This window comes from Strigops habroptila, chromosome 2, assembly GCF_004027225.2.
Source record: "Strigops habroptila isolate Jane chromosome 2, bStrHab1.2.pri, whole genome shotgun sequence".
Taxonomy (NCBI): domain Eukaryota; kingdom Metazoa; phylum Chordata; class Aves; order Psittaciformes; family Psittacidae; genus Strigops; species Strigops habroptila.
Window position 1 is genome coordinate 46,473,877 of NC_044278.2, and position 14,524 is coordinate 46,488,400.

At 42.4% G+C, this 14,524-nt stretch overlaps 1 protein-coding gene across 2 annotated transcripts; it reads left to right on the forward strand.

Annotated features, from left to right (window-relative positions):
• Positions 1-747: 747 nt before the first annotated feature.
• ASB11 (ankyrin repeat and SOCS box containing 11) lies at positions 748-14,093 on the forward strand. Of its 2 annotated transcripts, none has more exons than XM_030477307.1 (7): positions 748-940; positions 3,881-3,960; positions 6,955-7,062; positions 9,407-9,557; positions 9,759-9,893; positions 10,821-11,012; positions 13,969-14,093. In XM_030477307.1, exons 1-7 carry the CDS (start codon positions 763-765, stop codon positions 14,091-14,093), a joined length of 969 nt encoding a protein of 322 aa, XP_030333167.1. In that variant the 5' UTR covers positions 748-762. The 2 variants fall into 2 exon arrangements, with proteins under 2 accessions (XP_030333167.1, XP_030333168.1); XM_030477308.1 differs by having other exon boundaries at positions 763-940; positions 7,006-7,062.
• The last annotated feature ends 431 nt before the right edge of the window (positions 14,094-14,524 follow it).

Consider the following 14,524-nt stretch of genomic DNA (forward strand, 5'->3'; position numbering starts at 1 on the left):
GAAACAAAGAAGGGCAATTAAAGAAAGGCTGCATCTTTTTCAGTTTCAAATATTACACCTTTGAATCAATGATGGATGGTGTAAAAATATTCCTATTATTTTAAAACAGTAAGATGCTGAGTGCAAGAGACATTAATAGACACCATTCTTTATCCCTGAGTGATGGAAAACACCAGTATGTTATCATGTGTTTCTGGTTACAGAATTTCAGTTTTTTCCCTCCTAGAATATCTTTGACTTCTTCACCCTGTCTTTGGAAATACGTGATTCTATTTCAGATTCTTTCATGATAATGCTTTTCTTTGATATGCTTGCCTTTGTTCTGTGTTTGAGTACCAGTAAGGCCTGTTGCCAAGATGGGAAAGACAGAAAAGTAGTCTTTTTGCAGTATCTCAGAACAATTTCTGCAACTTTACCTATGCAGCCTTTGTAAATGGAACTGCTGCAGCAAGGAATAAATGTAATGTGGAAGTATAGGCTTCCAGGCGGTATGGAAAGCATCTATCTAAAAATTTATTCCAATTCATGTAGGTTTGGGAAGGATTTTCTGCTTGTTTCCTGTATGGCATGGGATGTTCAAACTATCTGATCCTTGGTATTGTTATTTAGTATCAAATAGCCTATACCAAATAAAACCAGAATGTATTTTTGGTAACTGAGGAACAGCAGGTTCTGGAGGGTTTAAAATAGATGACATATGATACCAAGAATAGCCTGGTGTAGCTTAGCAGACCTGAGAAACTATTCAAAGAGCAAACCAAAATGGAGGGCACTTCTATACTCCATACTTTCACTAACATTTATTTTGCCATCTTTGCTTTGTTTTGCTTCAAGCTTTTAATTAAGATTTCCTTGGCTTTGCTGACCCATTTCTATATTGTTAAAGGCAACAGAAAAGAGGCTGCCAGGATAGCAGAAGAGATCTATGGAATAGTTCCAGGTAAAGTAAAAATACGGACACTCTTATATTTAAATGTATGTTTGCTACATTTTTTCTAACTTGAGGATTTAAATTATTGAGCTGCCATGAAATGAAGAATCTATTGCTAAGAGCACGGGTGGATGTTTTAACTTGAAGTGCCTTCCATTTCTGGGGTCTTTGCAGTGTCAGTATGTGTTGGCATGATTTAGGTGTGCAAAATATGAGCCTCCAACAATTACTCAGCTAGAATGAGGACAACACTTGCTCAAGGCACTATGGTAAATGAAAAGATTGTTCTCGGAAGTAAGGCATACTTTAGTGGGTGTTACATATAGTTTTACTAAATAGCTAGCTTTACTGCCAAAAAATATTTAGGGAAAAGTTTTAGCATGTTCATTTTCTGAAAGAAGATACTAGGAGGATATAACTAATGACTTTATGAGCCCAAGCCAAGAACCCCTGTTTTGTTAAATCAGATGTTAAAAATGAATACAGCTAAAATTATTCTGAAAAGTATATGGCATGGGAATATATTGTATTTAGTAGACTATTGAGTAGGTCATTTATTTTTTTTGTTTTCCAAGTGATTTTACTCTTTCACATTGCTGCCATAATAATGAGTAGACACGTTTGTATGCCCTGTAATTCCACTAAGTAAAATTACACAGTATTTTAATTTTACTACCAATGAGGATTCTTACCAGTGTTGTGACATCACAGATCTTTACGTGATGCACTTGTTGGGCATTTGCTTTGTGATGAATAGTGACACCATGAACAGGCACATGAACATGAGCAGAACATGGGTGGTGTGAGATAGCCATTCAAAGCAGAGAGATTAAAATCTGGCCAAGAGAAATACTGCAGCAAAGCATTTTTTTACAAAGCCTTTATACACAGACATGCCTGGGTTATTAACTTATTTGCTGTTCTCTGGAATATAATTCCAATGATTTATTACTGTCATTTTTTTCCAAGTGCCTTCATGCAACTGTAGTCAGACACGTGGCAAACAGCATTTTTTTTTCCTTCATGCTGGTTCTTATCTTATTGAAATTTAGCAGACCACAACATATTTTTATCTGCAAGTTGCCATTTGCAAAAAGCCATTAAGGATAACCTTACAAAACAAGATCATGTGATGCAGTTGCTGGGGCACTATATTGGATTACAGGCAGACCTTCAGAGCCTTTTCTCTTTGCAGTGAAGTAGTGCAGCAGCAGCAGGACTGCTTAATTTATCTGTGGACATTTAAAACAACGCAGTGTTTTCGGCCATGTCACTCACACCTGGGAAGGGAAGATGTGCCATGTATGGGAACTATATTTGCCACACGTTTCAGGGAGGTAGGTTGCTGTGGCCAGCATGGAAGTATACAGCAGCGTGTGTTTTCATGGTGAGGCGTGTGTGCACACACATGCGTTGTAAAGGCATGTGATGTGCACTTGCACATGCTACACGCATAAAAGGTTAAATAATGCACTGTAGCTCTATTGCCAGACTTACATTTGAACCTTCCTGCTATGTAAGAGCCCTGGTTTTTGCCACTTGCAATGTCTTCTGACTTTCTGAACTAAGCTTGCCTATTTCAGACATCAGCATGATGAGGGATAAGGGGCTTTTTGGATGTTTTCAGGGAAGTGTTTCTCAGTCCCTACCTGTTTCCTGTTTTCATCATTTCACTTCTGTGTCCTGCTTGGTCCTTAGGAGCCTGGTCATATCTTTCCATTCCAGCTTCCTGCTTTAGGAGCCCAGGGACAGCTTCTTACATAAATGGAAACAAAAGTAATAACTATAGTTAAAACCATAATCCCATGAGCTGAAGTGCATCCCAGTTGTTGGGTAACAAAAGGAAATTCCCTTGGCCAAGGCTGAGACCTCTGCTGTGTCCTTGGCCTCAAGTCCCCAGGGATGTGTTGGTGCTTCTCATTGATTTCTTCCTGCCTTGCCTAACACCTGAAATGGAGATAAATCACCCTTTCCACTCTTTTGGGTGTGCAGCATAGCTGAAAAAATTAAACAAGACAGGGCTTTCAGATACAGTGCTCATGGGGCTGCTGTACAACAGAGCATGAAAGCAAACACTGATATTGCTTCTGTCCTGTGGCACTGTAAATACAGCTGCCCTTTGGAGAAATACTTTCTACATACTGTATCCTCATATGGTTACAAATTTTAATGTAGGACAAGTAAACTTGCTTTCCACTTTTTTTGCAGGTACTTAACCTGGGCTGACTTACTGTGCCTGCAGGGAGCTACGCTAGGGAATTTTTTTTCTTGGCAAATGAGTAGATTAAGATAAGAAAAAGTGCAAGCTAGCCTACATGAAGGAGTCTGAACAGTTCAACAACTCAAAATGATTAAGGAAGTAAAGCCTCAGGCAGGATTTATTTTTCCATGTCTTTTCTGAAACCTTCCAGTGAGAAGAATGAAACCTCTTACCTGGTAGGATGGAGGATATTATTTATGAAATTGTCAGTTCAGGAAATAAAACTGCCAGGGACATGCCAGAATTCATTTGATAGACAAGTCACCGCTGTGTCTCCCTGCTATGAGTCTCTTAACAAAGTGCAAGAGATTCTGGAACATGATTTGTGGCAAAAGCTTCCTTCAAAAGATGGAGGCTGATACAGTTTTGAATAGAATGTCAGGGCTCTGAAGTCCCTGGGTGAGTCCCAGCAGCACTAAACTCATTGTCTTTGCTGAAGCATATTTTTAGCTGTTTTTAAAAGTTCTGCCAAGAAACTTTTTAGGTCCCTTCATGAGCTCCAGTCCTATCTTTCTCAGGAGTGCTGAGCCCTCAGCTGTTCTGCTGAAACCAATTCATCCAACAGCTTCACTACTGATGCCACATTGATTTCAGTCCTGATCTGCATTTGCACGTAGCTATTTTCCCCTGTCTTCCCGGGATCTGCTTTTGCTGCTTGCCTGAGTTAACTTTTATGCATTTGCTTTCAGGCAGCTGGGCCGACCGATCCCCTCTTCATGACGCTGCCTTCCAAGGACGCCTCCTGTCTTTGAAAACCTTGATTGCACAGGTAAAGAAAAGGTTGGGAAGCAGCATAGTTTCTTTTGAATTGCATCTGTGTGTTGGTGAGCTGGTAATAGAGAGTGCAGCAGGGCATAAGAAATACAGTTGTATAAATAATACTATCCACACGCATGCCTCTGGGCATGTATTAGTTTACTTAGTTAAGCCCAGAACAGAGACTGTTACAGCTTGTAGCTTGCTGTATGATAAACAGTGATCCTTGGGCTCTTTCTCAATGATAAATCATGCAAACTGGGCTGGAGAACGGGGACTATGTATATCAGCTATTAAAAAAAAAAAAAAAATAGAAACCTATAAAAGTGCATCTTGCTTTATCAAACAGCAAGCATGGTCTTCCTAGAGAGAGAGCTGTCAGCCTGAAAACCTCTGCAACAAATGAAACCAAGGGTTGATGCAAAAGAAAGGGTGGAGGAAAGAATATACTAGAAAGGACAAGAAGCTGGATGTGAAAGTGGGCAGCTCCATAGGGACAGGTTACGGTACTTCCTGCTTTGCCAACCATCTTCCTTACCACCTTTGCTTAAACTCAGTGCCCTTAGCTGGCACGAAGGAGCAACTGCTCCCCCACCGGTCAAGACGACTGCAGGGAAACTAGTTTCCTGAATGTGAGCTGTGTCACTTGCCATCAGATTTTTTATACCCGAGGTAAATAATTTTTGCCAGTGAGGCCACAGCTCGAATGGACAACGTCTGCAAGGAGTGGAGCTGCTGGTGCAAAAGCCTCCAGTCCAGACATCTATCGAGGCATAGCTGCAGCTAAGAGGTTGCTGTTTACAGCCAGTTTTCCCCACCCATTTCCTGATCCCTCTTTCCTTCACCTACTGATATCTGAAGTTTTTTATGGAAAAGGAAGTGATGGAAGTTAGGGATGATAAAGAAGAGGGCTTATTCATTCAGGGCTTTGCTGGTTTTCTGACGACCTCTATCTCCGTTTCTGCTGACCTTACACCATCTTATTAGTGGGGTACCTTGTTATACACTAGATGCCCCAATCATACACTGGAGAAGCACCCAATGTTGTGGTTATACATCACTTAATTAATCCACCCTTCTTCTTCTGAAGACATTTAATTTTGGAGAGAGGGAGTAGGGTCCTTGCTGATTAAAAGACATCAAGGCAGCAATGTCTGTAGAGACTGAATTGGAGCTGATTTACCACAGCTTGACAAATGTAGGGGCAAAGCTGTTCACAGAGCAGCATAATGATTGCTCATTGCTTCTAATATAGTTACATTACTAACCTAAAATTAAATACAGAGCTATACTTTAGAGAATATGTGGGTCACACAGAGATCTCTGCCATAGGGCCACAGCCTTCAAGGAAGCCAGTGGGGCTTCTGCTCCCCAGGGGATGCCTGGACATAAGGGGACAATGGAGCGTTGGGGTCTTAAAAGAGCTCAAGAACTCACCAATACCTGCTCCAGCACCAAAAGAAGTTTCATTTTTCACATGCATTGAAAACAAGGTTTAACATGACCAATGTTTGGCAAACAGCTATAGTAATATCTATAACTTATTCTCCATTTCATAATGGAAAGGTTTGCTGTTTTGTCCAAGATATCAGTACTTCCTCTTTTGCTTGCAATGACCAAGTTTCAATAGTTAAATATATATATATGAATAATGATTGAGAATAGGTCTCCTTATCAGGAGTCTCTAGCAGATACTCGTTTTGAAGGGATGTGCTGATCAGGAAGTTTGAGACATCTACACAATTAGAGAATGGAATGATCTCAACATTTTTTCAAGGTTTTATCTATTCCTCTGGCACTGATGTAATGCATGGGAAATTTTTAGCGACAGCCTTTACATTAATAGTGCTTTCATACGACTGAAACCCGACTGTTTTTCTATCCTAGAATGTCTATCTTAAAGTGATTACAGGGGTTTCATTTAATGCTCATTGCATCGAGACTGGTACCTTTTTTACAGCGTTACATTGCTCACAAATACTTTTGCCTATCGCGTTTGCTACTGCGCCCCCAAAAGTGCGTTGCTGCCATCTTGTGAGCTGTTTCGTTTATAGCACATCAGGTAGAGACCAACTATGTTACAAAATATGACATCAAGAAAAAACGGAACTGCTTCCAGGCCTGTTCTCACGCACGGTTATAAAATCTTAATTACCAGGAGATTTAGCTGCATTCTGGAGAAAACACATGTGACAATTGCGTTCTCCTTTGTGAATATGTCTGTTTTCTGTTTGTGCAAGACTAGACCCAAGAACTATCATCTAGGGAAATACCTGTAATAAGGCATTTGTAAACCACAGTTCTTTCTTCCAGTGTAAAATACTTCATTGGTGGTCAAATGAGAGGAACTGGTTCATGGGTGGGGTTTGTCTCATCTATTTTATGGGTTTACCAGGTACTTACTACCTCTGAGTGAAACACACTGAGCACCCCGGATAGCCAGTGGAAGGGTTTTTAAGACAGAATTGATCTGACCTACTAGAAACAGCTGGTTTAGCATGGGATGAATCATATCCTAGGGGAGCTTGTTTATCTCCACTGAAGGAGACGAGGGCTCCAGCGGAGCTGCTGATACCTGTGCCAGAGCTGTCCCCATTCAGGGAGGTGAATCCCACCAGCTCTAGCTCCTGGTGCTGGACTTAATAGCAAAGGTAATGCCACCCTTATAAGTTAAAGAAATGCAATGCCTTTCCTGTGATTGACTGTGCATTGTCATAGAAGAAGGCAGCATAGAAATAGAAGGCGTTTCTATGCCTTCTATTTCTATAGAAATTGAAAGCATAGCTTGTCTTTGCTTACTTTAACCCAATCACCAGCTGCTGTCTTTGGGCATGAGCAGTGAAGCACTGAACAGCATTAATCCAACCCATGCACCTCCCCTGGACATGCACCCAGCAATGTGGCTCTCCCCTGCCATGGTCTGACCTCCCTTTGCACCCACCATGGCCTGAGGGGAGACGTGGTTTGAGCAGTGCTTTCCCCTCACACTTCTCACCCTGCATTGCAGGGTTTCAATGTGAACCTGCTGACATCCGACCGTGTATCGGCTCTTCATGAGGCCTGCCTGGGCGGCCACGTTGCCTGTGCGAAGGTGCTGCTGGAGAATGGCGCTCAGGTGAGTCCTGGGGATGCTGGCAGGGATGCAGGCACCTGCAGCAAGGGTGCTCCCTCCATCAGTAGGGGTGTTGGATGGGCTGCCCGTGTGGCAAGGCCAGGATGCAGATGGACAGAAGTATCCTGGTCAGAAACAGGGAAAAATAAAACAGTGCTCTGTTTCTGTGGGTGATGGATTTGCCTTTCCCCAGTGGTTGCTTGGTCACGCCATTACTCTGTTTTGTTTCCCCTCTGTGTGTGAAATGTAGTCATAACTGATGGAAAAGGAAAATAACCTTGAAGAAAATTACTTATCCCCTTCCCTCACTCATAAAAATCACTGGAATTGCCTCTGGTTTTCTATGGGATGGTTTAGAAGTCTTGCATAAGTAAAAATAGATGTGCTTGAAGCAATGAAACATTTTATCTGCTAATAAAATAACATTTCCCCCAGTTGGGCCTAAGGTAGAATACATGTTAACAGTGGAGATAGAGGAGTGGATGAAATATGTAAGAATATATTTAATTCAGCTTGGTTTTCGAGTGCAATTTATATGGCAAGAAACTGAGCAACACGGAAGCAGGCAATCAAGCTATCTGCAGAAGAAAATGCATTAACTTCCTAAACTATATACCAAATTTAAATCCCTTAGAAAGATGAAAGGAAAGTCCCTTTCTGCTCAGTTTTAGTTGATTTTGGTATATTAATAACATTGTCTTTTTATAACTCACAGAATCATCTCTGAACTACCTGTTGGTTTCCTAAGAAATCCGCCTATTCCTGATGTAATATATAGCTCTGATGGTTTTGGTTTTTGCTTTCCCTCCTCTCTGTTCATAAATAAAGTCAACAGGCTGTTTTTTAACTTCTGGGAAAACATGTGCCATTCTGCTGCTCTCCTTTCTTGCTGTGTTCTTATTTCCATTTTTTTTTACCAAACTATTTACTCCACAACAGCTATCTTGCTATTCTTTTCTCTTTTACCAGTTAAACCAGTATCCAGTGGAGAGGGAAACCAGAGAAATCAATTTTCTTCTTCGCTTATCACCTTTCTTAACCTTGGTTATCAGCTTGCCTGAATCATTGGCCTGGTTGTGAAATGGTGCTGATAGACTCAAAGTGTCTCCAGCAGCTCCAGCCGCATCTGCCCAATGAGACTGGGGAGATAGGGGGGGTAGCACGTAATCTGTCTGAAATACAGATACCCCCAAGGCCTTAGCTATTTCTTTCTTTTTGCTGTTTTGGGAGTTGTGCAGGATAAGGGATAGTTTAGATTGGCAATTAAAATGAGGGGAGGAAGATGAACAAAGAGTCTGGGATCTGTAGTGACGATGCTGTTGCAGTCTTAATTGATTGCAATTTCAGGAAGAGCAAACTGCATTTTGAGCTCCAAAATCTGAGCAGACAGATGTCCCCTATGCTGTGGTACCTGTTAATACCCCCTACCATGCTGGCTTGGCTACCTCTTGGCCCTGTCATAGAATCATAGAATGGCTAGGGTTGGAAAGGACCTTGGGATCATCTAGTTTCAACCCCTCTGCCATGGGCAGGGACACCTTCCACTAGACCAGGTTGCTCAAAGCCCCGTCCAACTTGGCCTTGAACACTGCCAGGGATGGGACAGCCACAACTGCAAATTTGCTGCATAAATTGCCTCTGAGGTCTTGCTATATATAGTCGAACATAGTAGCTGCGGTGCTGTGCACAATGCAAGCCACGGACTATGCGGTCCCAGCGGAGAATGACAGACAATGGTTCTTGCCAGATCTTTACATCAGAGATAGAGGAGGGAAGTTCATTCCCTCTTACACGCACCCATACACATCCACGCATATGAACACAAATGCTTTCAAGCTCCTTTTCTGTTTGGGGTTAAGACTACGTTTCCATGAAAATTTCTTCTGCTGGAACTGTGTTTTCAAGTGAAAGTATTACAAACGTAAAGTAAATGTTTTTGTTTAAAAACAAGGCCATTTTCATCAGAGTGTACTCTGGCTTTGGGTTGGTGCAAACTAGACAATCATGAAGATACTCAAGTTTTCCACATTAAAAAAAAAAAAAAACCCACAAAACAAAACAGAAAAATTAAAATCTGGATTTTCTGAAAAACTCTGGAAGGAGCATTGACAGCAGGCAGTGTTGCTGCCTCATGGCACTAGCTATCTGGGAAAGAGGGCAAACCTCACAGGAGAATGTTATATATGTTGTGCCGCAACATATAACTCTGAAAGTTGTTAACAAAATCAATCCTGAAATTAAACTAGACAAGCATCTTTTCCTTGTGCATTTCTGGTGTGCACAAGAAGCATGCTGCAAGGGCGTTCCCCTTAAATTGGATTATCCTGAGCATGTATTGCTGTTCCAGGTCAATGCAGTCACCATCGATGGGATCACTCCTCTGTTTAATGCTTGCTGCAGTGGCAGCGTGGCCTGTGTCAACATGCTGCTAGAATTTGGAGCCAAGCCACAGCTCAGGAACCACCTTCCTTCACCCATTCATGAAGCGGTCAAAAGAGGTAATGTTCAGGCTCTGAGTGAAACTAACAATAACTGAGGAATACATTTGTTATTGATGTTAAAATATTTTAAAAAACCCCAACTTGTCCGTACTGGTGCAGATGAATAGGCTTGGCTTATTCGCAGCTCTTGTGCCTCAGTGTTTGTATTGCGGTGTATTCTGCTTTGCAGCACTCCAGAGTCACGGCTCCTTTCCACAGGTCACAGGGAGTGCATGGAGATCCTTCTGGCCCATGAAGTTGACATTGACCAAGAAGACCTGCAGCACGGGACCCCCCTCTATGTGGCTTGCGCATACCAGAGGACAGACTGCGTCAAGAAGCTTTTGGAGCTAGGTACACCTGGAAAAGGGGCCAGAGGACAGCTGTGGTGGTGTGAGCCAGTGCTGCTGGTCTCTCCAGGCTGCCTCTCCACTGCAAACATTGTGGGTTATTCCCACAAGAGATGTTTGGGAGCCTCATTTCAGGCTCCCAAATGAGGCTGGGAGTCTCATTTCAGGCTATTAAAAATTTCACCTGCATTCATGAAAAATTTATCATTTCCTCAGGAAAGAAAGCCCTAATTACAGAGACCTCTCAGAGACTGTCTGAATGTGAAAATAAAATACTTCTAGTTTTCTAGAATAATAACACAAAGCACAGGCAATGCTGGCTAACATTAGTGGACAGAATCAACATGTGATTATGATAAACTGCCATGCTAAGCACTTCTCAGTGGATGATGAAGAGAGCAGTAAAGCTGTTTGAAAGAATAATCACTGCAGGTCCAGGCAAAGTCTATGAGCTAGCATAAATTTTTGCTGTCAGTGTACATTAGCTGACCTGCTCAAAGTGGGGCCCCTCCTAATGCCTGCAGAGCCTAGGGCAAGCATGTCACTTGCTGTGCTCCCAGAGTTATTAAAATTAGATACCTAAAGGGCTCCTCCCTCCTCAGTAATTAAATTAACATAACCTATATTAGATTTTATGTTATTAACAAATTTACAGAGCATATGGTAGGCTTTGAACATCCATTGGGTTGAAGGTTAAACTGCTCAGCCCTGTCCGTCGCAGACAGGATTTGGTGGCTCAGAGGACTTTTACACAGCAGGTATTTGACCTGCTAAGTTTTGCATTGTTGCTATTGAAAGAAATGAAGGAGGTCTGTATGCCATCTGTCCCCTTCAGTTATTGAGGCTACAGGTGGAAACCAGCCCATGTGATGTGGGTTCAGACAGTACCTGCTGCCTCCTAGATCTAACCACACACTCTTGTTCACTCAAGGAGCCAACGTTAACATGGGGAAGCGATTAGACACCCCTCTCCATGCAGCAGCAAGGAAATCCAACGTGGAAGTAGTAGTCTTGCTGACAGATTATGGTGCTAACCCAAAATGCAGAAATGCCGAACTCAAATGTGCCCTGGATCTTGCTGTACCCAACAGTAAAGTGGAGCAGGCACTTTTGCTTCGGGAAGGTAATGGTTTCCTTTATTTTTTTTTTTTTTTTTTTTTTTTTTTTTTTTTTAAGTAGAACAGCATTTGTTTCTTTTACCTAAGTACATTCTCTTAACTGCTTTTATAAGTGATGCTCTATATAAGTTCTCTTGTTTTCTCTATCAATTTCAATTCTGCAGCACGTGACACAGAAATGAGTGAGAGATCTCTGTTTTGCTGCTAGATCTGCCACCAAATATTAGGGTTCATTGGGTAAATTGGTCAGTTTTTCTGTGCTTTTCTTTTTCTGCCTTCTGAGGCAAAATTATATGTATTTACCTATCAGGACTCTAAGGATTAAAAACTGCCATGAGAGTTTATTCATAGATAATGTGTCCCCGCTCATGGCAAGGGAGTTGGAACTAGATGATCCTAAGGTCCTTTCCAACCCTAACTATTCTATGATTCTATAATTCTATGATAATATTTTAGTACCACCATCTTCTGTTCAACCTAGCACCATGGCTCAGTGTCCTGCTTCCCGCAGAAAAGGCAGCATGGATGTGTGTGCCTTCGGTTGCCAGGAGAAAGCAGAGCTATTTGCCCGGTTGGCTATTCAGCTTCACGGCACAGAGCTCTTCTGTGTGGTTCAATGGGCTGCAACCCCAGCACAAACCAGCAGTGCTTCTTGCAGCTTACTTTCAGCCTTCCTAAAATTATTTTTCCAGCCTAATGGAAGAAACTTCTGAGCAGAAATGAATCTAGATCATCTTGTGCCATTTTCACCTGCACCACATACAGCCAGAACTTGATCCATCCAATAGCAATATCCCTAGGATATGGACATGCTGAATTAAGTCCCCCCTCTCCTCTAGCCTCTGTGTTTCCCAGCTCACTGGTACCCTGTTAGATGATCTATGACCCCCTGGGACTTTGTCAACATGGAAGGTGAATGGTGCTCCCCTATGTAGGCGGCTTGCCACCTTCCTGACCCTGCTCACTACCCACCAAAGAGCAAAGCATGATGTGCACTTCCAGCTGCAAAATAGCTCTTGGATGGTAAATTAATACTGTCAGTGTTGCACATAGGCTTTGTGCCAGCTGTCTGCACACAGGTGGGTTTTATGGAGGAAATGAAACATTGGCTTAATATCCTCTGTCCTACTTCCTTTCCCTGTGGCTTTTCATGCAGAGCTTTAATTTGTCATGTCTAAAGCCTTCTGGGAGGACTTGCGCTTGAATGCTTTTCACCTCTTGTGACTTCTGTCCCCACATCTGAGATGTTCAGGGCTCCGCAATGACAGGTTGCGTGAGCAAAGGCAATGCTTGCAGTTGTCCTGCTCGAGCTGCCCTGTGTGAACAAGAGTTAGTGTAGGCAAAGAAATATCCCAGTATTAAGAAGTTTCTCTTCATGAACTTTCTTTTTGATTTCCCCTTTCAGGTTTTCACCCTCTCTTCCCTTACAGCCAGGGGGACTATAGGGGCACGTCAGCTCCTGCTGGCTCTTCACTTTCCAGAAATTCAGTTTCCTCACCCGTCCCTTCAGTTCCTCTGTCAGATACTTTGCAGACCTAACATCTGCAACTGCCCTTTTCCCATACTTCTGTGTTTTCTGAAGTCCTTCTGTTTGAAATAAGCATCCCCAGGTTGAAGAGTTTTCCTTCTACCCCCTGACTTCTACCAATTTCTGCTCAGAGGGGGCATTATCAGCCTGTTTAAGCTCCTAAATTTTCCTGTAGTAAAAGCACAGGTTACCTGGAAGATATAAGGATCAGCTTTTAAGAACACATTTCTACCCATTGCTTGCCAAATACTGCTGTGATCACTACTATTTGGCCAGAAACTGGAGGGGCAAGGCTGAGACAGGGCTCAAAAGCTGAGCATGTCTGAGCAGGAGTAAAGGTTCAACCTGGAGCAGCTCCAGCAAGAGGAAAGCAAAAGGGAGGCAGGGACACGTTCAGTAGCAAGTTGCATTTGCAGGTGCAAGCATGAAGCTGCAAAAGCAATAAAGGCTTATTTCCAGTGGATTTGTGCCTGCTGTGCCCCTCACCTGACCCGTGGTGGGCTGGGGGCATCTGCCTGGTCACCCCGTGGGGAAGCCACCAGGGCAGCACTGCTACCTCACCGTGGTCCCAGCAAGTCCTCTGACAGCTTTCCTACCAGTGGACTCTCCAATGTTTAACTAGAGTTTTTCACATGCAGCAACCCTTTCCCCCAAAGCAAGGGAAGGCTAAAATGACCTCTCATTTGTTATTTAGTTATTAATGAATTTATTTATTTATTTATTTATTTAGTTAGTTAGTTATTTTAACCTTGATGCCTTTTTGCACAAAACTTTCGGAGACTTTCTATCTTCGAGATGTTTTACTATCAGTCAGACTTGCTTAAAATTGGATGACATAGTAAGAAAAATTATTTTGAGGAGCACTGATAGACTGACAGATGTACATAAATATTCTGAGACAGTGTGGTCACATGAAAAGACTAAGCTGCAGTTACTATTTGTGCAGGTACCTGCTGAGACATCAGCAGTTGGTGTCTCTATATATATGAACAACAAACTGTATTTGCCATGTCCGCCCAATTATGGCTGGTCTACACTGAGCACCTCTGCAGCTCTCCGTAATCACTCTGGTCTTTATTCTTACAACACCACTGGGAGTTTTCTTATAGCCTGAGTAAGGGCTATGCACTTTGGAGCTCTCTCTGCAGTGCAGACACTTTTATGGTATTTTAAGTTTTTGGTCAAGAAAAGATGAAGAAGAGCCTAGCCATGCATGCAGAAAGAGGTTTTTAGTGCTCATAGTTTTCAAGTCACTAAACCAACTTGGACAACAGACATTAAATATGAACAATAATATATTTAGCTCTCCCTGACTTCAGCAAATCATTGTATAGTGAGTGATATGATTTGCAAATCTTGCTGGTGTTTGTTGCTTTCTGACTTATACTGGTGGTGAGGTTGGGCGTTCTTGTTGTTTCCTTTTCTCCCCCCAGGTCCTGCAAGCCTTGCCCAGCTGTGCCGGTTGTGTATCAGAAAACATCTGGGTCGGTCGTGTCTATATGCAGTCCGCAAGCTGCACCTGCCTGAGCCACTTGAGAACTTTCTCCTTTATCGATAAGTCTGCAACTGTCTTTACACTGGAAAAGAAAGAGGAACAAATGGTTGTTTACTCCAAAATTATTATATCAAAGCAAAAAAAAACCAAAGACATCATTTATTGTCTGCTGTGGATACCAAACATCAGCTGCTGCATGACGGTGCAAATTGAAAACACCTTTTCACAGATGGAATGATATGGACACAGTTGCCTCACGCTCTATTGCCACATCCACTTATGTCAGCCCAAGAAGCTGTAGTACATGAACAGCTCACTTGACGTGTTTGTAGATACACATGCGCACATCAACCCTCAGACAGAGGTTTCCCCTGCATTTAGTGTTATATTTATTCATGTAGTATCTATGCAGCTTCTTCCTCTTGTCTATCCAATCTCACTGTCAAAATCGAGGTAGTGACTGTTATTCTTCTACTAGTGAGAGAAGGAAAGCC

What these genes read in the sequence shown, in the direction of transcription:
- ASB11 (XM_030477307.1), top strand. Translation starts at nt 763, where the DNA reads ATGGAGGGCACTTCTATACTCCATACTTTCACTAACATTTATTTTGCC. An exon ending in GATCTATGGAATAGTTCCAG is followed by an intron (nt 941 to 3,880) that starts GTAAAGTAAAAA and finishes ATTTGCTTTCAG; the next exon opens with GCAGCTGGGCCGACCGATCC. An exon ending in TCATGAAGCGGTCAAAAGAG is followed by an intron (nt 9,558 to 9,758) that starts GTAATGTTCAGG and finishes TCCTTTCCACAG; the next exon opens with GTCACAGGGAGTGCATGGAG.